This window comes from Leucopleurus acutus (genome assembly GCF_964270905.1).
Source record: "Leucopleurus acutus genome assembly, chromosome: 5".
NCBI classification, from domain to species: domain Eukaryota; kingdom Metazoa; phylum Chordata; class Mammalia; order Artiodactyla; family Delphinidae; genus Leucopleurus; species Leucopleurus acutus.
In genome coordinates, this window is record NC_139147.1 from 45,759,458 (window position 1) to 45,786,411 (window position 26,954).

Here is a 26,954-nt window from a genome sequence, read left to right on the forward strand (position 1 = left end):
ACCGGGGCACGAACCCGCGTCCCCTGCATCAGCAGGCGGACTCTCAACCACTGCGCCACCAGGGAAGCCCCCTAAATTCATTTTTAAAACTACATACCAGTGTTCTCTCCTTAGAACAGGTACCAACCAGCCAGTGTCTCACCTGTAAGCTTTTCCAGGTATGGATCAAAACAAGTGCCTTGTATTCCACCAACCTCCAATGGCAAATAAAAATTCTCCCAGTGTTCCTATCAAGTCCCTCACTAGATTTGACATAAGGGGGTGCCTCACACTCCAACTACATTCTCCAAAAATAGTTATTTCCATCCAAGCCTCTTCAGTGATCTGGGTACTGGGCAACAGGTGCCAAAACCAGTGATTTTGTTCCTTTGTTTTTGAATCTCTCTTATAAAGCCTTGTTGTAATGTAGGAGAGGTATGCAACGTAGGACACTTGCTGTGTATTATTTTTTTCTCCTTGGCCTTTTTGGGCCTTGGCTATAATTGAGATAGAAAGAGCCCTACTTTAATATCCTTTTACAAAAATAAGGGCCATTTTCTGTAACCTGAAAGATAAGGATATGAGAGTATATTGCTTCTAGGAACGAGTGGGTATGTCTCTTCGTCAGTAGTAAAAACCTTAAAAGATGAATGTGTTCCAGACCTCAAGAAATGTTTCAGGGTCATGAAGGGAGTTTTTACTTCAGCTGATTTATGTGTGCAATTTCAATAGGGCCGCCTGTTGTAGAGTGCTTCCAGGGATCCACTGGTTAGATCATGATGAAGCTGGTATCAACCTGTCAGTGTGCAATTTGGCTTGGAGGTGTGTTATCAATTTCCAAAGCATCTAATATACTCGACTGAACGGACAGGATGTGGGGCACTCTGCATCCCAGCAATCATTGTGTCAATCTGTCACACACGTTGCTAGATTGCTGCCAGTCTTCTTCTGCAAAGTGCTTCCATTTAAAACTTCCCAAGAACACCCCCAAGATAGGTTGAACGAGTATTCTGACCCTTTATACACCGCAGCTGTCCTTAGTTTTATTGGCATGTTAAATGAATTATCGTTAAATTATGTTTATTTCATTTAAATTTAAACATGTTAAATTATTAATGAATTTTTAAGAAAAAAGCAAAGCATTAAAAATAGCCAGTGTGTATGTTTCTTTTATTCATTTACTTACTAATAAAGAAATGGTCATTGTCTTAAGAAGAAAAGAAGTTAGTGACAAGCAAGCTGCTTCACAATCTAATTCTTGACGTGAAGGTTTTTTGTGAAACTGTTTTGCCACCTACAAATTCTTCTTCCTTGTGGGAAATTTACCTCTACTTGTCTTTTGCCTCTAAAAGTTGAAGGAGGACACTTTAGTGCTTAAAAAGGTGAAATGATGTTTCAGGATAATGCAATAAAGTTAATATGTAAAGCTCTTTACATTTATAGAATATTTTATTCATAATACTTTATTGAATGTTGACAAAAGGAAAGCAGAATTATGTAATGGAAATATCACTGGTTTGAAGGCAGAGGCCTGCATCCGAGTCTTAGATCTGGCACGTTTGCTGGCCACGTTGCCCTGGATAGTTTTCCTGCCTGTCTTTTCTGATCTTCATTTTCTTTGACTGAAAATGGTGACAACTGTTTTTATTAGCAGTAAGTAAACTGAGTATAGGATCTGGGCCTTATTTATCTTTGTGTCCACAGGTTCCAGCCCAGTGTCTGGCGATAAATGCTTCATGATGAGTAAATAAACCCATGAGGAATTATTATCTTCCATTTACAGATGAGCAGAGCGATTCCCCAAAAGTTTCAGTGACCTAGTGTTACACAGCCAGTGAGGAAAATGCCATGAGAAAAGCATTTCTTATGGTTGTGAGAACAGGATCAAATTCTGGGAGTTCTGACACATGTGGAGTTCTCTTCATAGCACTAGAAGAGAATACCCAGGTGTATATAGACAGTAGATTTCAGAAGCATATACTTCAGGGTGTTCCACTGGAGAGCTAGTTTATTCCCCCTCACCCTCTGCAGATACTTACAATTAGCAACAAATATTGATACTGTGATGCCTTCCCTCTTGGTGGAGATAAAGAATACATAACAGATATAGCACTTGTTTCCCCTTTCGAAATGACAGACATTTTTCTTATGAGTGTATCCTGCACAGTGTTTAGTGTAGAGACTAAATATGAGAAGAAATAATACTAATAATTACTCTTACATGAGCTAAGCACTGTTGCAGCATTTTAGATGCATTCTCTTCTTTAATCTACAAAACGTCTCTATAAGTTACTGTCATTATCTTCTCTTTACAGCTGAGAAAATTGAGGTATGGAGAGGTAAGGAAATTTGCCAAAGGGCACACAGCTCCTAAGTAGCAGAGGGAGGATTCAGATCTAAGCAGTACAACCTGAGAGCCCGAGCTCTTAACCTCTACACTTTACTGTCCTGGATAGTAAATAGAGAAGTGTAGGACACACAAAAATGATCCTGATATGCAGTTCCCAAATGCAACTCAGAAATTGAAACTTAGCAAGAACACAAGGCCTGGAAGAAAATACTATGCCTCACAGAAAAACCAAGGAATGTCTAGAACACATGAAAATCCCTTTTGCAGCTATTTCTCTTATGCCACAATTTACTATAACACACGTTCAGGTAAGCATTTAACTAAATATCAATATATTTTGTCTGAACTTGCATTTGACTAGAACAAATACCCTCAATTTTCAAGGGATGGCAGAAATATTAATTCTGTGGCAACTGTCGTAGCCCAGGTTCCCAAGAATACAGAGCCTCAGAAAAGAATTTAAAATGATGAGGCTTGGGCTTCCCTGGTGGCGCAGTGGTTGAGAGTCCGCCTGTCGATGCAGAGGACACGGGTTCGTGCCCCGGTCCGGGAGGATCCCACATGCCGCGGAGCGGCTGGGCCCGTGAGCCATGCGCGTCCGGAGCCTGTGCTCCGCAACGGGAGAGGCCACAACAGTGAGAGGCCTGCAAAAAAAAAAAAAAAAAAAATGATGAGGCTTTATTTGGGAGTTACCAACCAGAGCATCTAGACAGAGGGAGAACAGAGGTGAGACAAGGAGAATGTGGAGAGATGCCACAACAGACCTCTGTGCTTGCTGCTTCTTCACACGGACCATGAAAAAAAAGCGATTGAGAGACGTGTCCACCAGCCATGCAAAGCTTCTCCAGATGGGTTGCATGGAGAAACCATGCTTGAAATCATTCATGGCAAGAAGGAAGAAGGAGGAATTTCTCTGTCCAACTCCTTCCTGACTGCTGTTTCCGTTGGCCAGTGTTCACCGTATTCTGAGTTAATTCCCCCGTGTTTCCAAGTTGAGAGAACTGGCACCTTCAATGACCACATGAAATGTCAGGTTTCACATTCTTCAGTGTGGTGTATCATTCAAGTCCAGAGTGGTGGAAGTCACAAATTCTGAGCCTATCACTGATGGAACTGAATGCGCGGAGATGGACTTGGCATTCCCAAGGCAAGGGCCCGGTCAGCCCTCAGGGGTGGCATCAATGGTCCACGAGGCAGATGAGACTGACAGAAGCTGATACATTCCCTAATATTTATGAAACTTTTAGGAAAGCAGCTTCTTCAACTCAGCTGAACAGAATATCAAAAGTCAAGGCCACTAAGAAAGAACCTTCAACATTAACATATGACAACATCTAAGTGTGGGGTATAGAGGAAAAAGAAATGCAAACATACACACACACAATACATGTATACAAGATATGCATACAAATATGTATATTATATATATAATTTTCTTCAATATCACAAAGTATTTAGTACTGCATATTATAATCCAACCACAACAAATGGATTTTTAGAAAAACGATTCTGAAAAGATGTGGGTTTTCAGAGCCAGTATTCCATTGGTGGTAGACCATGGCAGGCCAGGCCTCACACAGCAGGGAGAAGAGTGCAAAAGGCATTAGGAAGGAAAAGAACGTTAGGAAACCTCGCACAGGCCACATCACAGGCCAAAGGCCAGGAGGCAGGTGGGTTGTGTCATAGGGTAAAGTAAAGGGTTTCCCTGTTGGTGAGCAGAGCATAGTATCCAGAGCATCTGGCAGTGGGTTATGAAAGGTAGTCCAGGAAGACAAGCAACCTGTGCTAGTCACAGCTAATGGATTTTAGGGTCAAGAAGTCCTTGTATGGGGGTAGTAGTGGCCCCAGAGCTTAAGAAAGAGCCTGTATGCTAGTGATGGCTGAGTATTCCTTCTTGGGGAGATCAGAGGGTATGAGGGCAGAGAATCAGATTAAAGGGCCAGACAAGTCATTCAGTTACTAATTTTCCTGAATTAGAGTACACTGACAGCTAGTGATTTTTTTTAGCAAAAATTTATTGAGCACTTATTATATCTGATATTTAATATATATTTCAGACTAGCAACAAATACAAAAATTCTATAATTTATTGTGTATTTTGATAGTCTAACATGGTTCTCACAATCATAGACCATCTGCATATATAATTTCATTTTAAATAGTAAAATTTAATATTACCATTTGTATTTGTCCGATAATGATTACCTACCTTCTTGACTGTTGTACAGTATAATTTATACTTATTTGACATTCACATTTACGTGTAGTCCCTTCCTCCTTCTTTTCCATCCCCCATCAAGTGTAATGCAGTCAACTCCTTAAATGATAAGTGGTAGAAATATTCTATAGAGATACCTAGCCATTTCCCCAAATATATAAATTGAGTGTCAAGTTGAAAATAATGTAAAGTATCTACATTCCTAGTTCAGTGTTCTCAGAAGTAGCCCATCCTGACAGCTGGCAAGAGTATCCTGCTCTGACAGTCTGACCGTTACACTCCAATCAAATATAAAAACAGATCTGAATCTTTTTCACCCAGTTGTACTGTCAAGGATAGTATAACTTGACTGTCATATAGAGCTCCTTAAATCAGCCTGCCAAGAAAATATGATTGTAGTACAGATTTTAGCATTCAGAAATATACACTCCCCTTTCACTTACACAGATTTTGAGGGTCAAATCTATGCATTTTTATGAGACATTTTATTATCTTTCAACCTTTGTGAAGATCAGTGTATTAGAATAGAGAAAACTTTTTCTCCTTTACTGCTGAAGTGATTTGGTACAAGGGAAACACTAATGAGGACTTTTTTATTACTTACTGAAATTTTCCATTGGACAAAATGAGAAAGTTTTATTTTAAAAAAAGATGGATGCAATATTTAAATTCCATAATACTTTTGGAAACTAAGCATCTGTTCAAAATAGATGAATATTTAGAAAAGGGATAAAAGTGTGGAGTTTTGAATTTTCTTAGAAACATGATGCTTCCAAGAAGAGTCGCAGCATGTTTCAGCAAAAATTTAAACCCTAAGAGCCCTGACTTATAAATCTAAGCGAAGAGAGAAACTTTTAGAAGTAGATTTTTTTCCATTTATTTTAAATGTAATATAGTTCTTATTATAATTCCTAAAAATGATGAGTTTATAGCATTTTTCTGTGACATAATGGGTACAGCAACCTAATCACTCTTTCTCTTATTATTGTCATTCCAATGGTTATACTTTTAGACGCTGGCATGCAAGTCATCCTGGCTTTGACTCCCATGGGTTGATTAAATCACATTATGTTTTTTAACCAGTTAGATCATAAACTCCATCACTTAACACAGTGAATGACTAAAACCTCTAGGACTTTCTCTTCAAATTAAAAAGTCCTAAATGAATATATCCAAGTTTAATACAGTTAAGCTCTCATCCCCATTTTATCATCATCAACGTGAGCACCCGCTGTACTAAATGTAAGATGGCTCTTTTTCCTTGAATTATAAAAGTTAATCTTTCCTTTTTAAGAGATACTTAGGAGAGGGAGGGTGGAATCATTTTAGGGCTCATGAAAGTGAAAGATTGACAGCACTGGCTGAAGTCAGACAGAAAGCAGTCAGCCCTGGGGAAGCCTTGCTGACAGCGACGCTAGCGCACTACAATGCTGGCATGAAACTTCCTCTAGATTCCAGGAAGAAGCCATTGGGGAAGGGCCTGTCAATAATGTAAAACTGGGCCAAATCGTTCTGGTTGTGGACTGTTAGCAAAATCCTACCCAAGACTAATTGGAGATGATCAAGCTCATGTTTCAAATGAAAAAATATGAGCATAGCCATCCTCAAATGAAAGGAGCTTTCCTGCAAATTAAGATGTTATTTTTTAAATAGTATTTTGGGTTTAACATCTCAGGTATTTTTCTACAAGTAGATTTTTTCTTCCTGAACTATCATAGCTGTGCTTTAAGTTCAGTTTTGTTTACCAGAAAGATATGAAAACAAGTTTAATGCTGTGAAAGATGTTTACTTAGAGCAATAATATGACAAGCAGTACTGAATATCTAGCAACTTGCACATCACATAAAGCTTTCCAACCAACACTGGCTTTAAAATCACCAGTGAACTAAAAGACAAAACAAAACATAAAATTAAAGCCAAGGGGGCTTCCCTGGTGGCGCAGTGGTTGAGAGTCCGCCTGCCGATGCAGGGGACACGGGTTCGTGCCCCGGTCTGGGAAGATCCCACATGCCGCGGAGTGGCTGGGCCCGTGAGCCATGGCCACTGAGCCTGCGCGTCCGGAGCCTGTGTTCCGCAACGGGAGAGGCCACAACAGTGAGAGGACCCCATACCGCAAAAAAAATAAAAAATTAAAACCAAGGGTATAGATGAAAGCCACCATGTCAAAAATACAATCAAATAAATCATCTTCTTTTGTGTTTCAATGATGGATGAAGCTTATGGTAACCATAACCACAGTTTTTGATGCCTTGAGTTGCTTCAGAAACTTGACCTTCAGTTTATTTCTCTGGAGTATAACATTGAGCCCATGTGAAGTCTTTTCCCCTGAGCAAATTTGTTGTCAGAAGGGGAAAAACAACTAAAAATTGATCCTATAGAATTTCATAAATGACAACACTGAAAAACAACCTTTCTGAGTGAATTTTCTTTCTTCTACCTAGTATACACATATATGTGAGAAAAAAAATCCAAAAAGTTGGACATTTGTCCTTCTTCCCTTCAGATAAACTGCTTAAACTATGAATTTAATATAGACTAAAGCACACAAAAATCACTATGGATTAAATAGGGAAAAGCTAGAATGTTTTTAAACATAGCATTATTAATTTTAAATATAATAAGAAATCTTCCTAGTCTAATTAGTAGGTCCTTAGAGGATTTTCCCTAATAAATAAATTTAAAGTGTGTATAAATGATGCTTCAGGATGGTCCTTGAGAATTTTACAAAATTAGTTTTTTAATATTCTTCCCTCAACTTTGTTTACGTATAATTTATATGGACTCTCCATTTGGATATGTTAAGACGAGTAAATGTCATCCTAGTATTCTCTGGAACATGGCAAATAACTAATCAGAAATTGAAATAGATATCTTTAATGTATAAAAATTTGGTGCTGTATGTGACTATTATAGGATTATTGAGTAATGCTACTAACTTCCTAGAGATGGCAAGATGTTCCTGTTTCTGCTCTTGCCTCTATCTGTCCCCTATTCCCCATCCACAGTGCAGCCAAAGTGATCTAAAAATAACAAAACAAAACCCCTATTTTGATCACCCCATTGCTTGAAGTCTTTCAATGGCTCTCCATTGCCAAAAGAAAAGGTTCAGATCCTTTAAATGCCTTAAGAATCCTTCATGATCTTTAAGCCCTTCGTGATCACTGCCTTGCTGACTTCTCTAGCCTCTATCTCTCCCCACTCCCTCATCTCACACTCTACTCTCCAATTGCACTCGAATTCTCTCAGTACCTATAAATCTGTTATACTCTCTCTTGTGTACCTGCTCTTTTCCCTGCCTGGACCAGTCTTTCCTCCCCCCATCCCTGATCTCCTTTCTTTTATTCATCTAACTCCAATCTTCTATAAGGTCCAAGCCTAGACATCATTTTTTCTTGAAAGCCTTCCCTGACTCTCCCCTATCATGGCATCTGTCATATTTCATAACATCCTTTAATACGTGTCACCCACTAGATGATAAGCACTGTCATGATCTTATGCTATATCTCCAACTCCTTTAATATTAATAGAGTATCTATTATGCTCAGACTCATCTCTAAGCTCTGAAAAAATAGCAAAGAATCAAGTGAAGTCAAAGTTCAAATTGTATTCTGAACACACAACAAATATTTGTTGGCAAGAACAGTAAAAGAAAACAGGACAGTAGAGAACAAAAGAAGAAACAAGAATGAAGTCGAGAAGAGTGTACAGAGTGAAATAAGAAAGAACGAGGATACATCCAAGGTAAAATGGAAAGGGCTCATAAAAGTTCAAGTTGATCTCTTAAAAGGCCCCACCCACAACTAGATAGGCTCTCGTTCATTTAAAACTTTGCCTTTGTGATATTATTTGAAGGTGGTAGAGATGGTTCCTTGCTTCATTCTACCTGTAGCAAGTACATCCTTATTGTCACGTTATGCCATTCAGCGTTCCAGCGATGTCCTCCAGACCCATCTGCTGTCCACAAGGAACAAGGCTTCAGAACCCAAATGATATATTTAAGCCTGAGCAAAACAAGCTGGAAGCTTATTCTAAAAGCATTGATTTTCCAAAATTTATTCACTGGGAAAATCTGCTGTAAGACAGTGAATATGTTATGCAAGTAAAATTAGACCTTTCAACCTGCTTGGTATGATGCATGGTTGCACACACTTATTGCAGGTGATTCTGCCAAAATTAAAAGTAATTTCATTTTTTTATTAGACATTTAGTGCAAAAGGTCAAAAGTGACGTTTAGGATCCCTGTCATCTCTTATACTTAAAAAAATTTTTTTGACTTTATTTACAGCATCTTTTTACCATGTGATGCAGATCTTTAAGCCACAACAAAATTAGGGTGAAAATAAATAAACAAATCAAACCAAATTGTGTATAATTTTGCATACAGAAACCATGACAGATGCATCCTAATTGTAAAATCCTGTTTACTAGGAACACATTTCAGGTTGTGGTGCCATTATGAAGCCCCATCGCCTACCGTTTTAAATGTCTAACCAAGCCTTCAGTGACATGGCTATTGTTGTTTCCAACTTCACGGCCACTGGCTTCCTCCTTGGACTCTAATGGACAGCAGTTTTAGACAACTTGCAATTCCTGGAACATATTATGCTGTTCCACCCCTCTGTGCTTGGAACTCACTGTTCTCTCTGAAAGGAGGCCCTGGCCTCTTTGTCTCACTCATCAAACTCCTACTTTTCTTTTAACTCTGTCGAAAACATTACCTTTATTAGGACGCTTTTCTGCTTCTCCCCATAGCCATCCCAAACAGCTGACCCTCCATTCTTGCTGCCAGATGCATCTTGTACAGACTTCTGTCAGAGCCCCTACCCTCTGTGCTGCCATTATTTGTTTACGTCGGTGTCTTTCCTACTGTAACATGATCTCCCTGAGGGCAGAGAGGATGTCTTTGTGATCTCAAGCCCTGGCACGTGAGATGTGTTTTGAAAAAATATTTGATCATGTCACCTTCAGCACCTCTCTGGGCAATGCCCTTTATCAACTGAAAATTTCGAGTGGGAAATTTCCTTTATTTTCCTTATCATTAACCAAGTTCGTAATGATGACTAAGAAGGAACGAAGAAGGGAACTTTGAATTCCACTTACACGGTATGGTTCCGAGACTGTGCTTTTCATTTTACCTGATTTGCCTAATTCATCCCTTCCAGTCATCCCCTCGGCAAATAATTATTAAATTCCTACTATAATCAAAGCACCATGCTAAATACTATAAAGTAGATTACAAAGAAGAATAAAGGCCCCTCCAAGATTTTTATAACCTTTCTGGGAAGACAGTACATTCACAATTTAAAAAGCCAGAGAGTACATAGAAGGTATATGTTGGTAAATGCCAAATGAAGCAAGAAGACACTGGGGGTTATAGGCAGGCAGAAGAGAAGTAATCACTTCAGTCATGGACAAAATAGCACCGGAGGAAAAACTGACAAGACAGCATTCCACGCTGGAACAATGGAATGAAAAAAGGTTTCTATAAATTGGCTCTACTAAGAACCTGAAGATATAAGAAACCTGTTCTCCATATTTTAATCATTTTATCCCAACTTTAAAACTTATTGGGAATACTAGCATTTTAATTATTCTCTCAGCCAAAGTCTACCTTTAAAATAGAATTTATTTGCATTAAACCTTGTTTTGGTATTTCCAGTTCCAGGTACTTCCAGATTTTCCTCAAGTTCTTACCTACCTTTGGATGTGAGCCCCTCAGCCTTGTCCTTCCCACCGAGCAAAGCTCTCTCAGTCTTTCAGAAGACTGTGCCCTCTCCTCTGTTGAGTGTTCGTCAGTCTGAGTAGCTGGTCCCAAACAGATTGCCCCTAAAGATGTCATTATGTCATCTTGCCTCGCCTCTTCAGGTTACGCTCAGAACTAGCCTTTCTGAAAATGGGTAATTTGAGGTCACGGTTCCTCTCTGAACTGATATAGCACAACACTGCATGCAACAGCTACAAGAGAAGACCTGCTTCTCAGATATGTTCAGTCGGAGCACTGTGGATCTGTCAAGAAGAGTCTGATTTAATGTATAAAGTGCCTGTGGGCGTAACAGTGACACAGGGAGCAACTGAGCTCGGCACTAACCCTTTCTGCTACGTTTCCTCAGGCAGAAGTGGAGGTGGTCCCTTCTGTTTTAACTCACTGGGGTATTACGTGTTTTGACAAATCATAGAGTATTAAACGTCACATGAACTGCAAGATCACACAGTCCAACCCCTCAATTTACAGAGAATCTGCAACTTGCCCAAGATCACACGACAAATTACAGTAAAAAGGGAGATTAGAAGCCAGGGGTTTTGCTTCACAGTCACTTTCTCCCTCCACATTGTACACTTTCGCTCCAAAGCAGGCACCCCTGGGCTTATGAGAATCACCACTGTGTATGCCCCGGAGTCCTAAACACTTTGTCCATCCTTTCTGAATATTTTTTTTCAAACAGGGTTTCCAAATAATACTAGTATAAATACAGACATACCTCATTTTATGCAATCTTTTTTCCTAAAGACAGGATCTGAATTTTTTCCCCAAATAAAGAGCACCCAACTATAGATGGAGATGGATGGTATAAGTATTAATCAGTGCTTATTATTATTCTCACAGGACAACTGATAAGAAAGCAAAGTATTTGCTCTTTAGTGGTACACATCAGTTTGAGGCTATTCAGATAAAAATGCTTTTAAACACTCAAGTGTTATACGCATAAAGAATTATATTATCGTTTGATATATTATATTAGTGTTTAATGTATTAAATGTCTCAATATTAATGGCCCCAAATAATTAATCCTTTATTCCCCTTTATGATTTATATGGGACATTTTTAGAAAACTATTACTTCTATGCTAATTTCCATAGGTCTTTGCCATAAAAACTATAGATGAAAACTTTAAGAAAACTTCATTAAAGTACACTGGGGAAGAAGTAGGGGGGTAGCTAGGCTTCTGAAGAACTGGATTAAAATGAAAAGAGAGAGAGAGAGAGGAGAGAGGAGTGACATAAGGAAGAGTGCTACTGTCCAGAGAAGAGTAGGAGTGTTTTTTAACTCTGTTAGTATCAGCTATCCTCGTGGGACCTTACCATACAGTATATTTGTAAAATCATAATGAATGATACATTGTTTTTTTTTAATTGCCTTTCCTGTCAGTGGTTACCTACACTCAGATACAATGACAATTCTCATAATAATGTATATGATTAATTCTCACACAATAGTAACATTGTGTCCTACTTCATCTACCTTATAAAATGGAGAAGAAAATCTAATTTAACAGATATCCCCCAGAATAGTGTTATTCACTTAATGATGTAGCATCTATAGTCTCATTGAAAGAGGGTACTGAGAAATAGAGGGCAGAGAATTATTTTAAGGAGCAATTTAAGAGAAAGCAGGTAAAGGATTCTAATTCTTGAGGCTTTGAACAGCACGATAAGCACCACTGCATTAAAGGAACAAAAAAAAATTAGCATTCACTGAGCTGTTTATACATTTAGACAGTGAATAAAATGGACTGCAGTTTTAGGTAGATGGTGTGAGGCAAGAAAAATGAGAAAGTCTTTCCATAGTTAAGAATTTTTTTTAGAGAGTGGAAAACGAAGCTGACGAGGAGTTAGCTACTCATGTTTATTTGAAGTCATTTCTCACCTGCCCTATTCCTTATGAAAAACACGGTGTAAGTAAATTTCAGAAGTAGATAACTGTTTCATAATCAGAACAGGGAGATTGGGTTAAAGTTAGAGTAGGGCCGGGGGAACCGCAATGCCTGCAGGAGCCAGGAGGACACTGGAAATAGGTCAAGTGTGTCTGATGAAAGACTTGGTGACATAGTAGAGTGGCGTGGTGGTGCTCTGGAGAGCCCATGGCCTGTCTAAAGGCATTTAGATTCACTTGAAAAAAGACTTAGCCATGAAATACCTAACTGCAGGCCTATTTCAGCTAAGGTCAAACAGTTTGTGAGTTCTGGATTCATAAAATCCAAGACCCTGAGACCTCAGTGAATACCCACACAGGAACAAGAAACAACTGTTCAGAAGTCTTTGTTTTACGTACAAATGTTAAAAGGGTGTATTTCATATGTTTGTGGCCTAAAACAATGCTAGTTACCATAGATTTCTACAGTACTGGTTATCCTATAAAAATTGGTTATTTTTAACCAATGACTTAACATTTTAAAAATACTATGCCAAAAAGAGTCTTTTGCTTATAGCAAAAGTATCTCAGTCTAACACCTATGAATCCCATGATACTGATGCAAAGTCTTGTGTGTATCTACATGTGCATTTTTGAGGGAAAAGGTTTGTACCTTTTTGTACCTACAAAGAGAAGAGAAACACCCAGGAAAAGGAAAGAAATCCAGAGAGAATCATTATCAGGCAGGTCCATCTGTAGGCAGAAATCTGGGTGCCATAGATAATGTTCAGCCATGGATAATGTTCTTTGATGACAGAATTCTACCTATGAAAGAATAAGAGGAATGAGGTATGTCTTCAGTCTTGGAAGGTCACTGGTGGGGCAATAGCAGGAACGTAGACATGGGACCAAACTCACTGGACCAAGATACACAGATTTCCTCAAACTGCACAAGACAGGGTCTAAATTATAGGAACCGAGTCAGAGCCTGTCCCTCAGCAGAATTGATGCCTCTGGTTTGAGAAGATCACCCCTGAGCCTGGACACTGCAGGGGGTGGCTCAGTGACTCGAGATGAGTGAACTGGGACACTGGTCTGGGCTGGAAGCCAAGCAGGTCCAAAAATAAGACAAATTTAAATACATGAATTAAGGAGACAAATAATATTTGCTGAGTGCCTACCATGTTTTGACAGCTAAGAGATGCTTCATTTGTACTATCTCATTTAATTCCCTTAATAAATTATACCTAGAAGCCAAAATATGAGACGCTTTCTTCTTTACAAAAGAATTCATTGCATCATGGTCCTCAGTATTTCTTCAAGGAAGGACAGATATTATCCCCATATTTCAGAAGAGCATAAAACTTCACAAAGTACCAAAGTTGCCCTACATCAGCAAATTTCAGTGAAGGAGGAGAGTACATGCCCCTCTGAGAGGGGGTGGGGATGTCATTTTAAAAGATTTGCACCAGATAATATTTGTGCATTATAATATTTTAATTTGTTGATTTGGGAATACAAACAACAAAGAGATGCTCAGAGACGGGTTTATTTCTCAAGATCAGTAATTCTCAAGAGAAAGAAGAATATCCCCTTAATGAGAGTTGTTTGTATAACTACTCTGTTGTGAGATCTTTCTGTGATTTGCTATGGCTTCCCAGGACACCGTAACAAATTGAGGCAGAATACCCCAAAATGCTGATACCCCCACTAGCAATCCCAGGCCACTCTGCCACAGATAATCCCACTGACAAGAAAGGATAATGTAAAGCGATCTTTCAGGAAACACATTAATGCCCCTTTCACTAAGTTTCCTCATAATGAGTTTTCCAAATAACTAATGGTTACTCATTAACAGTATTTTAACCTATTAAGAGTTAAAAAAAAAAAAAGAGAAAAAGGCAATATATTGGTTCCATCCCATACCTTCCTAAAAGGTATTATCCATGCTGTTGCCTTCTTAAACACAAGTGGTTATTTTAACTCTTCCTTACCACTCAAGATGATCACTGTGACCATTGACCTGGGATATATAAGAGTGTCCTTGTCTCCTTTGCTATCTGTCATCAGGCTATCTGTTCACTCAGTTTAGGTACCAACTCATATGGCCTATCTCCTTACAATATAATCTGAGCTGAGACACTGTAGGCAAATATTAAAACTCATTACAGTTTACTATTTTATGATCATTGAATCAAGTCCCCTCATTCTGCATATCTCAAATAAAAGACTCAGAGTTAAGACTTGCCCATGGTCACTCAATGGATTATGGTAGAGCTGCATCTCACTTAGAATTTAAAGCTCATAAGGAAAAACATTATTTAGTCAAAATTGCCGTTAGAAATTCCTTAAACTAATCTTTAAGCATGGTATATATGTTTTCTGTACTATAATTTTTATACTCATTGGAGTTTGGGTACTACAGCAATAGATGGAGAAAATAAAAGGAAAGTCTGTTGGCAAATTGGTGTCTATTCAAAACATTTGCCTTCAAGATAACCATCAAATCCATTGACTGAGAAATGAGATTTTTATTGTGTTCTTCTTTCTCAATGGAATTGTTCCATTTGGTTTTAGTATTAAGCCTCTGTAACCTTACTATATTTCAATTGATTGTTCCCTCTGCTGAAGATTAGAGGATTAAGTTCTAAAGCTCAGATGTGAGTTAAACACAACTATAATACAACTCCATGAGGGGTATAGAGTTTACAGGCACACAGGGCTCCTGGTTTCCCCTTTAGCACTTTTTCTGCTACAATCTCCCTACCTAGTTATTAGAAATCAAGCTCTGGATATGACTTGAAAAACAGAAAAAAGGTTTGCTAACAAACTTCTCAGTAGTGATATCCAGTTTGCTTACTTCCTGTTTCTCCTTTGTTCCCTAAGTGATTAAGCTTGCTGCATAAGGGAGGTATTAGTAACTGAGAAGACTTTTGAGTTACATTCAGCCATTTTGATTAGTATCTTTGGTAACTTCTTTTTTCTCACAAACATATGGCAAAGCAACATGTAATGTTACAATGATTGTGATTTCAAATTTAAAGTACTATTTGTTCATTCCTGAAACCTGAAACAAACATCTGGTGGTTAACGCTTTGAGAAAAGAAAAAGTACCTTAGTGCATTACCTCTGTCAAGATTCAAGATCATGGGCAAAAATAAGTAGATGAGATAAAGCCACAGGAGTTTGTTGGTCCATTCAATTAAAAAAAAAATTTTTTTTTAAAGAACTAAACTAGGAGTTTCCTCTAAAGTAGGAAAGACAGTACAGACCATACAGTAATCTTAAGTACATCTTCCTTTCTGTCTCATCTTGCACTTAGATATAAACTATATCTAGTATAGATCCTCCCATTAGAAAAAAGATTTGAATGCTTTCTTATCTCCATCCCATATATGCTCAGAATTATTGCAGTTTGTGCATACTGTCAGGTTCATGTTACCATGCGTTTTTGTTAATGAGAATAGTATCTCCTACATTAAAACTTCTGTGCCAATTTTTCATACTTAATATTTTAAGATTTATTCTAACTCACACTTTCCATTACAATATGACACTTGGGGAAAAAATCTGAAATAAAGATGTACCGTCCTTTTTGCATTGTTGCTCAACTTAGGGAAAAAATGTTGATTTTTTTAATGGGGGTAGTGTATTAGTCTGTTAGGGATGTCATAACAAAATACCATAGACTGTGTGGCTCAAATAATAAAAATTTATTTTTCACAGTTATGGAGTCTGGACATCCAAATTCAGGGTATCAGCAGTTTGGGCTTCTCCTGAGACTTCTCTGTTTGGCTTGCAGGTGGTCACCTTCTTGCTGTGTCCTCACACGGCCTTTTCCCTGTGCTGCACACCTCTGGTGTCTCTTCACTTTCTAAGAAAGACACCAGTCATATTGGATTAGGGCCCACCCTCGTGACCTCATTTAATTTTATTACCTCTTCAAAGGCCCTAGCTCCAGATTGCAGTCACATGGAAGGTTAGTGCTTCAACATATGAATTCTGGGGGGAACACAATTCAGTCCATAACATGTAGCAATGCTTATTAATCAAACATTCTGTAATATCTTCCCCTTGAGGAAAAAAGTAAAATCTTAGGAAGGAAAGTGATAAAGTTATCATTTATATGGGATACCTAGTTATAGGAAATATAAATTTATATGTGACTCATTTATATGAGATGTCATTTATAAGTGAATGCACATAAAATAACCCTTAACTCCGTTCTTTTGCCTGTCTCAGTAGAACTCACAAAGATTTATTTAACAAAGGAACAGCCCAGCAGACTAGCAAGTCACACTTCCACATACTGTTTGCCAGAAGAGACCAAGAAATATCCAGATTCAGAAATGCTCGGTGAGACTGCTGCTCTTGCATCTGCTCTGAGGTCACATTTACAGATTTGGTATTTATTCTCTGGAAGTGTGGCTTCCACATTTGAAAGAAGCCTGAGCCTGACTTAAGTGGCTTCAGAAAGCAGGGCCACAAGCCCGAGGAGCTTCAGCCACAACACACACTAAAACAAAGGCTGCTGCGGTGCGAGTGCACGAACACAAGTCGGAATAGCCTTGTCCCTCCTGCGGCATAGACCACCTAGTTTTTTCAGAACACTGTGTTCTGTTGGATCATTTACCATGTTCCCATTTCTGAATTTTTTTAATGCCCTGGGTTAAGGGTTGCCAAAAGTAGTAAATAAAAATATAGGATGCCCAGTTAAATTTGAATTGCAGGTAAACAATGAATATCTTTTTAGTATGAATATGTCTCGTGCAATATTTGGGATGTACTTATACCAAAAAATAATTCCTGTATGCGACATACTAATACACAAAAAAATGTATTTGTTATATATCTGAAATTCAAATTTAACTGTGGGTCCTATATTTTATCTGGCAACTCTACTTCGGGTTTAAGAATGAATCCTCCCCTTCCCGGACTCACCACCCTCCTAAACTTCCATCACTAACTTTGCAAATTTAACTTCCTGCTCTTAATTTGGTGCTGCCCCAAAAGGTGAAAACCCCAGGTTTCAGTCTCCCTTCTGTTATACTACTGTCATACACGGTTATAGATACTCTGTGTTAAAACATGAAAGTTTGTTTGGCCCAACTTTTCCCCCCATGCTGAAATATTTGCATCTTTATATCAATGTTCCACAATACTACTATGATAACATTAGTTGACACAATGTGCTTAACAGTGTGGGGAAGAGTCTCTAAATCTCTAAACCTTGGGCTCAGTCAGCTCACCTGTAAAAAGAGGGGACTGAATTCAAGGTATTTTCCCCCAAGGTTCCTTTTAAGAATTCCTTGCCACAAGTCTTTAAAGTGAGGTTCTGTTAATGTTCTCATTTGCCTTGTGAAACCGAATTATTCCTATTTCGGGTGAATCTCTTTTCCCTTCAAGTAAGTGGCGTTTAGATTACTAAATAAGTAGTGTTTCGGTTACTCGATTAACGGCTTCCTCTTTAAAGATGTTCGCCCTAAATTCCTCAAGGGCCAGAGAATGCACCCTTTATTTCCCTCTACCCCACTCACCCTAACACCAGACTTTGAGCACAGCGGGTGATCAGATGATTGTGGTCCTGAAAGTAATGATAATGATGAAACAATTCCATCGTGGTGGGTTTTCTGACTGTCGAAAATCATTTGCTGGGAACAGAAGCCCTCTCCGCGCGGTAGGAGACCGCCGTCTGGGAGCCGCTCGTTGTACTCTTCCGCCATCTAGTGGCGCCAGGGTTGCTCTCCTTCGCTCAACTTGCTGTTCAGAACTGCAGATTTCAAAAATTGTAAATCAAATGCGTAAATAGTTTTATTCTTGTCATTACAGTAAGAAGGGACTTATAGAGTGTTTTGAGAGATAAAATGTAATGTGTTGATAAAAAATAAGTATAACGCAATAGCAGACTTTAGTACCTGAACAGTATAGACTAAATTCATGCAATTTAGTCTCTTTAATATGTTCAAATGTTAACTTGACCATAGAACAAGAATATAGACTAAAGAGTTCTAAGGAAGATAGCTTTTTCAGGGACTTTTGTATAATGTTCAAGGATTTTTAAATTTCAAAGAAACGTAATCGTAGCAGATGAAAAAGAGCGAAAGGGAAAGGAAATAAAGTTCTGATAAACGTTAAATTGTTTAGAGAAAAGTCTCAATTCTGTATTTAACCATTTGACTTCAATTAAGTTAGAACTTATTATCATTATTTATACATGCAATACAATGTTTAATGAATGTTGAATGATATTTAGCTTTAATGTCCTATAATCTGGAACATTCTTCAAATGGCATGATAGTGAATTTAATTGTGTGATTCTAAAGTGAAAATAAATTTCTCTAATGAATGAAATAAAATATTTCTGAAGTGTGACTTCTTTCCCATTAAAGCTGTTTTCACTGAATAACTATTATAGAAAATATATTTCTGACATTTTAACATTATTCTGGTTTCTTTTTATTTAAAATGCCAGTGTAGTGTTTAGGTCTTTCTAATAAAATATATTTAATTGCAATGCCACTTCAATCTTTAATACACTTGTGACCCAACTGAAAAAGTCTCCAATTTGTTTTCCAGGGTGGGAAAATACCCATAAGGTGGACAGCCCCAGAAGCTATTGCCTACAGAAAATTCTCCTCGGCAAGTGATGCATGGAGCTATGGCATTGTCATGTGGGAGGTCATGTCCTATGGAGAGAGACCTTACTGGGAAATGTCTAACCAAGACGTAAGTGCCACCCATAGTTAAACTGCCATTTTATGAATGCAGACATATTAGCACTGATGGGGAAATATGCCTTTTGCCCTCACTCAAATTAGCCCTTATCTTCCTGAGAGTTGTCAGGGTCTGTGGCAGCCTTTCACTCTGAGCTGTATTTGGTGTCATAAGGGCCAGCTGATGGACTTTGTCACGTAAGTACCTGATCTGTGTCTTACATCTGATACTTCCACGTTTATCACTCTAAGGTAGTGTGACTGTGCTTATGCAATAGCCTTAGCCTAAAACAAAAAACAGTGAATAATGTTTACTTTTCATTTCTTCCTTAGAGCAATTTAATGTACCACTGTAAAGGGCAAACTAATTTAGACTAGATATCCCTTAGTAGAAAAAGATTGAATGCTTTCAGGCAATGGATTATCAATATGAGTCATGTCGTATGGTTCTTTTGAGATACATGACCCTCTTTGCAATCTGTTTTGTTTCCGTTTTATCTGTAAAAACTACCTTGGTGGCTAATACTATAGAACAGGATAGTTAACACACATTTGACCTCTATGGACTGTCCAAGGTAGTAGAGACGGTAGTCAAAATATGCTAGGGTCCTGACAATGCAAGTAAACGTGCTGTCAGAGCTGCAAATATATTTTAATATCCCACTCCCTCATCCCAGAATTGAGACTTCGTCTACTCGTTTGCTTCCTCCAAGTATCGAATGGTTTCTGAGACAATGGCAATGGGAAGTCAGCTCTACTGGGATTCTGAATGTTCATAAGGGGAAACAAAGACTATATGGCTATAGAAAAATCCCTAAACACAGTCAACTCCTGTCACATCTCTTCTCTGTTTTCCATTCAATTGCTTGAGCCTCCCCTCCACACCTCACACTCATTACTTTACCCCCGCCTCAAGTTATCCAAGTATCTTAAGGGTTTGTTCAGTGACAGAGAAGATCTATCCCTTTTGAATGCCAGACACAGAGAAGACTGGGTTTTGGTTAGCTCACCATGGCTATTGTTTCTCCCTGCCTTGGAGTGTTACTTTAGAAGCTGAGTCCTGCTCAGTCCTGTGGGTGCCTACTGACTCTGCAGAGAATACCAGGTCCAGAAACCTACATGGCAGCAGGTTCAAGGTCATAAAACACTGCTCAATCTTGCTCTTTAAAGCACATCATCAAAACACAAAGCCAGGTGGCTCGGTCCTGCAGAACATTTGCCCTTAAGTACAGAGTATGCCATAATCAGCAGCCTTTCCTCCACTCCCAACACTTAGACTTTTTGGATCCAGACCATTTGCCTAGAGTTTACTGTCTTTCAGGGAATTTTATTTGAAGGAGCTCGTTGCTCTTTCCTGTCTCTGGACCTTGTCTGGGGCAACTTGTGACCACCTCTCCAGCTCTTCTTAAAATTGAATCCCAGAAGCAGAAATTCGTCCCTTCTCTCCCAGAAAGAACTCATCTTTCTTTCACCAGTTATCCAAGGTAATAGAAGCCCTGGATTCAGTCACCATAGTTCCTGCTCCACTCTTAACCCAAGATAATGCTTGCCTGCCTGTCCTAATTTGACCTGACTAAAATAGGCCATTCAAGCAAATCTCTAGAATAAAAAGTCCTCCTCCAGATGAGTTAAAGTCTTCACTGCACAGAAGAGCCCTCAGGTCAAATACCCTCCTTAACTGGTACTCCATTAATCCTTGTCTTAACCTGTTTCCTGACAGACGTAAAATAAAAAATTGCCTAACTCAGAGGACTCCAAACTTTACTAATAATACATCCTTGCCAGTAAAAAGTTCTTGAGCATTCACAACTGACACATGTATACTTATTTGCACATTGTATACAAGTACTACCTACTAATATATTCATTTTTCATTAAAAAATATTCATTGGGTGCCTTCTCTGTTTCAGGAAGCGGAGATACAACAGAAAACAAGTGTTACACCTGGAAGGGACCATAAAGATTATCTAGTCCAACCCGAGTTGAACTTGGTTATGAAACTGAGGCTTAGAGAAGTGACATGATTTCCCTAGAACCACATAGTAAGTGATTTGACAGTGATATTAGAAGACAATTCTAATAACCTTTTAGAAGATGTTATGGGCAAGGAGAAGAGAAGAGGGGAGAACTACCTCTTTCATGGTGGTTTAGTTCACAGTCTATGGACCAGTGATTTCTTGCCCTCATTGAGTTTATATTCTAGCAAGAGGGAAACAGACTTTAAGTAAATCAGTAAAATATATAATATGTAACCTGGTAATCACTGCTTTGGGGGAAAAAAGCAAGAAAGGAGGATAAGAAATGCTAGGGGGTTGATTTTAAATATATTATATATATTGCCAAATACATTTGTAACAGTCATTTCATTATGGCCATAAAAGTCACAGTCATTCTTAGTAGACATGCATAAATAGTCTTTCTTACAATAGGATGAGACAAATAAACATAAAGAGAAGTTCTATTATTTTTCCTGCCTCCTGGATTATCATCTTGCCGCCTGGGGTACATTGTACCACCAATTTGGTAACCACGGCCATGGTTATGTAGACTATAATTCAACAATGAAAGTGCCTCAGTTTCATGACCAATAAATACAATGAAAGGACTAGGTTAAGTGATTTTTAATATCCCTTTTAACAGTAACATGCTATGGTTTTATAATCTCTGGAGAAATAGTTTTATCATACTTGTCTCAGCAAAGGAATGATTCAGATTGTTCTTTTCTCAAGTTTAGGAATCTCTGTGGAGATACAAGAAATCCGATAGGACTTCCACAGAGCAGAGCATGTACAAGTGAAGATACCAGACTTCAAGACAGATTTTCTAGGAGAGCAGCCTCTGAGAGAAAAAGCCCAAATGTGTAGTTTCCAACACAGACCCCCATGTAAATTGTTCTTAACTGTTGCCTAGAGTAGTCCAAACCCTGTTGTCAACTCCTCCCTTCATGGATCGTGCCCAACAGTTCACCCAGCCATTCTGGCCATGTGTGTTGATGATCTGTGTCCAAGATGACCATTTACAGAGCCATTCTGTCTATTAAACCTCATTTGGCCACAAAGACTATATCTGGAATCAGAAGAAGTTGCTGCAGCCAGGAATAGACCCCTGGACATTAAGCCCATCCTCATTCATTCAGGGTTGCCATTGCCCACAGCACAAGGCTGAATGCTTCCTCCGCCCAGAGCTTGGTTGTTCTTCAAGGACCAGGTAAGGACTAAGCTGGTTATTTTCATGGTCTTTGAGTGGCTACCAAAGAATATGCAAGCAAGAATCTGAAAAGAGGAGAACAAAAAGTTCTGGGGAAAATAAATAAAAAGCCAAACCCTCTAGGTCCTCAGATCAATACAAGAGGAGAGGAAAGTCCTAAGAGCTAAAATCTTTTACGTATCTTGTGAATATTTTTTGCTGCTGCAGTAGAGTTGAAATTCTGTTTAGCTTAACATATTGGAAGTCAGCGTATCTGTGACACATCCTGAAACCAGAATTTCTGTTTAGAAGCAGAAATAGCTTAATCAAAACTTTCCAAGCTGCTCTCTCCAAATATGAGTTATTTCCTGTTTGTCCTGCATTTCTCATGTTTGATCAGAGTTCAGTCTTGTGTTTGACTTTATGCAACCAAGGTGTATTTTAAATAGGGAAAGTCATTTTTAGACAGTAAAAATTCAACTATGCTCTGTTTTAATATTTTATATTTTTATTACATTTTGGTGAGTTTAATTTATGGGCTTAGTTAAATATGGAATGTTAACATGCTTTAGGATTTTAAATGAGTTTAGGAAATTTTTAGATAGTTTTCATGAAATAGTCCCTCCATTCTGCAGACTGTGGCATATTTCATTGCAATGAACAATTCTGAGTTTGCATAATCTATTTTCGTGAATAATATAATGATTTTCCCAAAGGTCAGTGGTAATGTACATTAGGACTGTACATAAGGAAATGAGAAAACACAGAGTACCCAGGACTAGTCCATAAAAGACATACCAAACATAACAGTAGGTGCCATCTGCTTAGCCTTTCAGCCGTTACTGTTTGAACACATGCCAGTCACTGGGCGTGTGGATGGGGATGGAGAACTAGAAAATCCAGCCCCCCGCTGCCAAGGAGCCCTCTGTGTATGTAGGTGAGGAGATGAAGTTCTGGCATTTCTAAGTCTTGCCCCTGCCCCCAAGTAGAATGTACACTCCTCAAGGGTAGACCTCAGGCCTTCTTTTCCTTTTTAATATAAACGACGTTGTGTGAATGCAACATCGCTACTTTTTAGCATATGCCAAAAAAGCATGCATACTCTATTATTCAAAGTACTTTTGATTCTCAATGACAGAAACTCAATGTGAACTCACTTAAGTAAAAATAATTTTTTTCATTCATGAGACTAAGAAGGAGTTGAGCAGTGCTATATCTCGGGGATCGGCAGGATTTTTAGTGCTTCCCAAGCACTAGGTCCATTGACCTCATTTTCTCCTGTTGCAAAGGTCTTCTTCTTTGCTTTATTCTTCTTTATGCTCCAGGGTTCAGCATTCCAGCTTAGCCACCTCAGCAGAATGAAACCTTCTCTCTGTGAAAATTCATACACCAATCCCAGAGAAGACTGGTTGGCTGTGTTAGGGCTCTACCCAACTCTGAACCAAAACCATGCCAGGGAATGGACACTATGATCGGCCCAGCAAGGTTTAGGTACCAGCATGTGCATTCGGAGGTGGGTGGAGCACTGTGATTGGCAATTTCCCCATAATCACATGGAGTGAGGAAGGAGGTCCCCAAAGGAAAGCAGTTGTGCTGCCAGAGATATACTATAGTATTCTTTTCTGTGCATTGTTTTTAAGAGCAGTTTTATTTATTGCAGTATCAAATGGCACCAAAATATTAACGCTGTGCATCATTATATTCTAGTGCAGCAGCAGGTGTAGTGGAAAGATCATGAGAGCTTTAGAGCAGGGTTTCACAACCTCAGAACTATTGTTGGGCCAAATAATCCTTTGTTGTGGTGTGCGGGCAGGGGTGCTGTCCTGTGCATCTTTCACACCAATCCCGGCCTCTACCCACTAGGTGCGAGTAGCACCCTCCCAGTCAAGACAACCGAAACTGCCCCCAAACATTGCCCAGTCAGAGATGGGGTATAAAAATCACTCCCAGTTAGAAGCCACTGCTTTAGAGCTAGAAAGATCGGGGTTGAAATCTCAGCTCTGCAGTTCACTGGCCATGTAATCTTAGGCAAGTGGTTACAGCTTTCTGAGATACTGTCTATAATGGGGTTCAAATTACTCAACTGCAGGATTTGAAAAAGTGAAAGATAATATATATAAAGCACCTGGTACATAGAAGGTATTTAATTAATCAATGGTAATCATCATAGCTTGCAATTTCTGGATTTATTATGAGCCAAGTATTTTAGGATATTGGCTCATTTAATCCTCAAAATAATTCTTTAAGATAGATACTCTTTTTACTCCCATTTGTAGATACGAGGCTTTCTAGAAAGTTTGAACAACTTACCCAAGGTTACTAGATGGTTAACGATAGAACTGAAGTTGAAGCCCCCTACTTACTCCTAAGGGCGTGCTTTTACCCTCTGAGCTGTACCATAGAAGTCCAATTTTCAAAGGAGTCTCCATGCCACGCAAGCTCTACGTAATGAGATCAAAGCATCTTTAATTAGGTATGCCACTGTGTCACAAGAGAAGTGTTTTCATTGTTTCCTGTAAGCAAAAGAATGTGGATTGACTCACTGTTGTTTGGAACTATAAATCTTTTCTGCAGTATTTTTTTGTCTTGATGTTAAAAATGTATAAAATGTACTATATTTATTATATTTATTAAAAATATTTAAGGCAGTAGCTTAAAATAAAATTCTAATCATCAGTATATTTAGCCTATTACCAGAAACATGTCACAGGCACATTGAAGGTGCATAGTTCCTTGCTGTTTTCTAGCATTTTTTTCTTTCTTTTTAAGGTATTGCAGGATAATGTTCTATGTTATTTTCATCCACGTTCAAAATAATTGTTGTTTACTACATAGTAGGAGTACACTGTAATGCTAGGAGCTACACTGGCTCCAAAGAGGACACCAAGGGCACTGCAGTTCTTACAACACTTACACTGTGTAATGTGCTTAACCGAAGAAAATGCAAGCAAAACATGAACAGCAGGCAACATTAAATAATCAAATCCCCACAGAGCTAATATGTAGGGAAAAAACTAGCACCACATAAATGAGAGGCAACTTAGCTCAAACTAATGATCTGAATGCAAGACTGGAGACTTGGATTTTGTTTGTTTTGTTTTTTTCCGTGACATGCTGCTGTTTTAGAAAAAAAAGAAAGAATGAATGAATGAAAAAGAAAGGAAGGGAGGGAGGAAGGAAGGAAGGGAGGGAGGGAGGGAGGGAGGGAGGAAGGGAGGGAAGGAAGGATTCACCTTGAAGTAATTTGAAGCCCAAATGCCTTCTAGGTATGGTATCATTTAGGTATAAGCTACTCAGCTAGTTCAGTTTCCCAAAAAGAGAACCACTATGAGAGAACTTCTCATTTGAGGTTTAGTAGAAAACATAATACTGCCTCAGTGTTTTGGGGTTTTTTTTCTCCTTACTTTTCAAAAGCTTTTATATGATAGTGAGTTTTGCTTTAGATTGCTTTCTGAAACTTACCTGAAGAAAAAAATTAGAGTTCAGCTTTAGGATACTTTTTTATATAGATGATGTGGTTAGAAATAACCTTTTGACCTTACCTGAATTGATCCCTCTTTTCAAAATTTGAGAAGGAAGAAAATAACCTTTTACCATATTTTGTATTTGTCTTCATAATTTTATAACCTTTCTCAATTATAGGTCAGTATTTCAGCCAAGAATGGTGGATGTGTAGAATCCACTTACCTCAAATGCAGTATCATTTTATGACTTAGAGAGTCCAGTCATTTCCAATTTTTGTCACTGATTAGGTTTTCCAAACTCTACTTTATTATGTAATGGTCCTTTTATAATGATCTGTGTAAGATACAGTAAATTGCTAAAGGCCCATTCCCATTATTTCAACCTTCCATATTACAGAGGGAATTTTTGCACTTGTTTGATTATGTTTCTACCAAAGCAATTTTCAAAATGACCTTCTTTTTCTCAGTTTTTCAATAATTCCTACTATTGGTACACAGGCAAGGGCAACATTTTAATTAAATACATACTAATTACACTAACATGATGCATGTCTGTTACAGAGGCAAGAGTAATAGGGGATATTATGAGATTCAATCAATCACCATTGTAAGTAATTCAGATAGTAAGGTTTCAAGTAGAGGAAACCAATAACCAGTATACTACTAACACAGTATAATTTTCAAGGGAAATATTTTTTTCTAAATAACCACAAAGCTAGAAGATATATACATACCAGCAACATTCTCATAAAAAATTAATTATACCTTCAATTTCTAGTTGGAAGAAATTTACAGTCTACTGCTCTTATAATTTTTATAATTATTTTTTTCTCTTTAAAGCATATTTACAAAGAGGGCTTTTTTTTTTTTTTTGCCAATTAGGACAAATACCTTGTTTTTATTATGTTCATCTTTAAAATGTAGAAAATGCCAGATTGTTACAGTAAAGGAAGTTCTTGTAAGATGCTAGATTCTATATCTTTTTTATAAACATTTATTTTCTATTGAAAAGTAGTTGAATTACAATGTTGTGTTAATTACTGCTATACAGCAAAGTGACTCAGTTATACATATATATACATTCTTTTCCTTTATGATTTATCCCAGGATATTGAATATAGTTCCCTGTGCTATACAGTAGGACCTTGTTGTTATCCATTCTGTATATACCATCTGCTAATCCCAAACTCCCAATCCAACCCTCTCCCAGCTCCCTCCCTCTTGGCAACCACCAGTCTATTCCCTATGTCCCTGATTCTGTTTCTGTTTCATAGATAGGTTCATTTGTGTCATTTTTTAGATTCCACATATAAATGATATCATATGGTGTTTGTCTTTCTTTTTCTGACTTACTTAGAATAATAATCTCTAATTCCATACATGTTGCTGTAAATGGCATTATTTTGTTCTTTTT

At 38.2% G+C, this 26,954-nt stretch overlaps 1 protein-coding gene across 4 annotated transcripts in view; it reads left to right on the plus strand.

Annotated features, from left to right (window-relative positions):
• EPHA6 (EPH receptor A6) overlaps positions 1 to 26,954 on the plus strand; it is a gene marked incomplete at its 5' end in the record, with an annotated part of 855,070 nt that overhangs the window by 796,627 nt on the left and 31,489 nt on the right. For all 4 annotated transcript variants that reach the window (XM_082840129.1, XM_082840131.1, XM_082840130.1 and 1 more), the window contains one exon: positions 18,754 to 18,903. In XM_082840129.1, the coding sequence (XP_082696255.1) occupies positions 18,754 to 18,903 (150 nt within the window). The remainder of the gene's footprint in view (positions 1 to 18,753; positions 18,904 to 26,954) is intronic.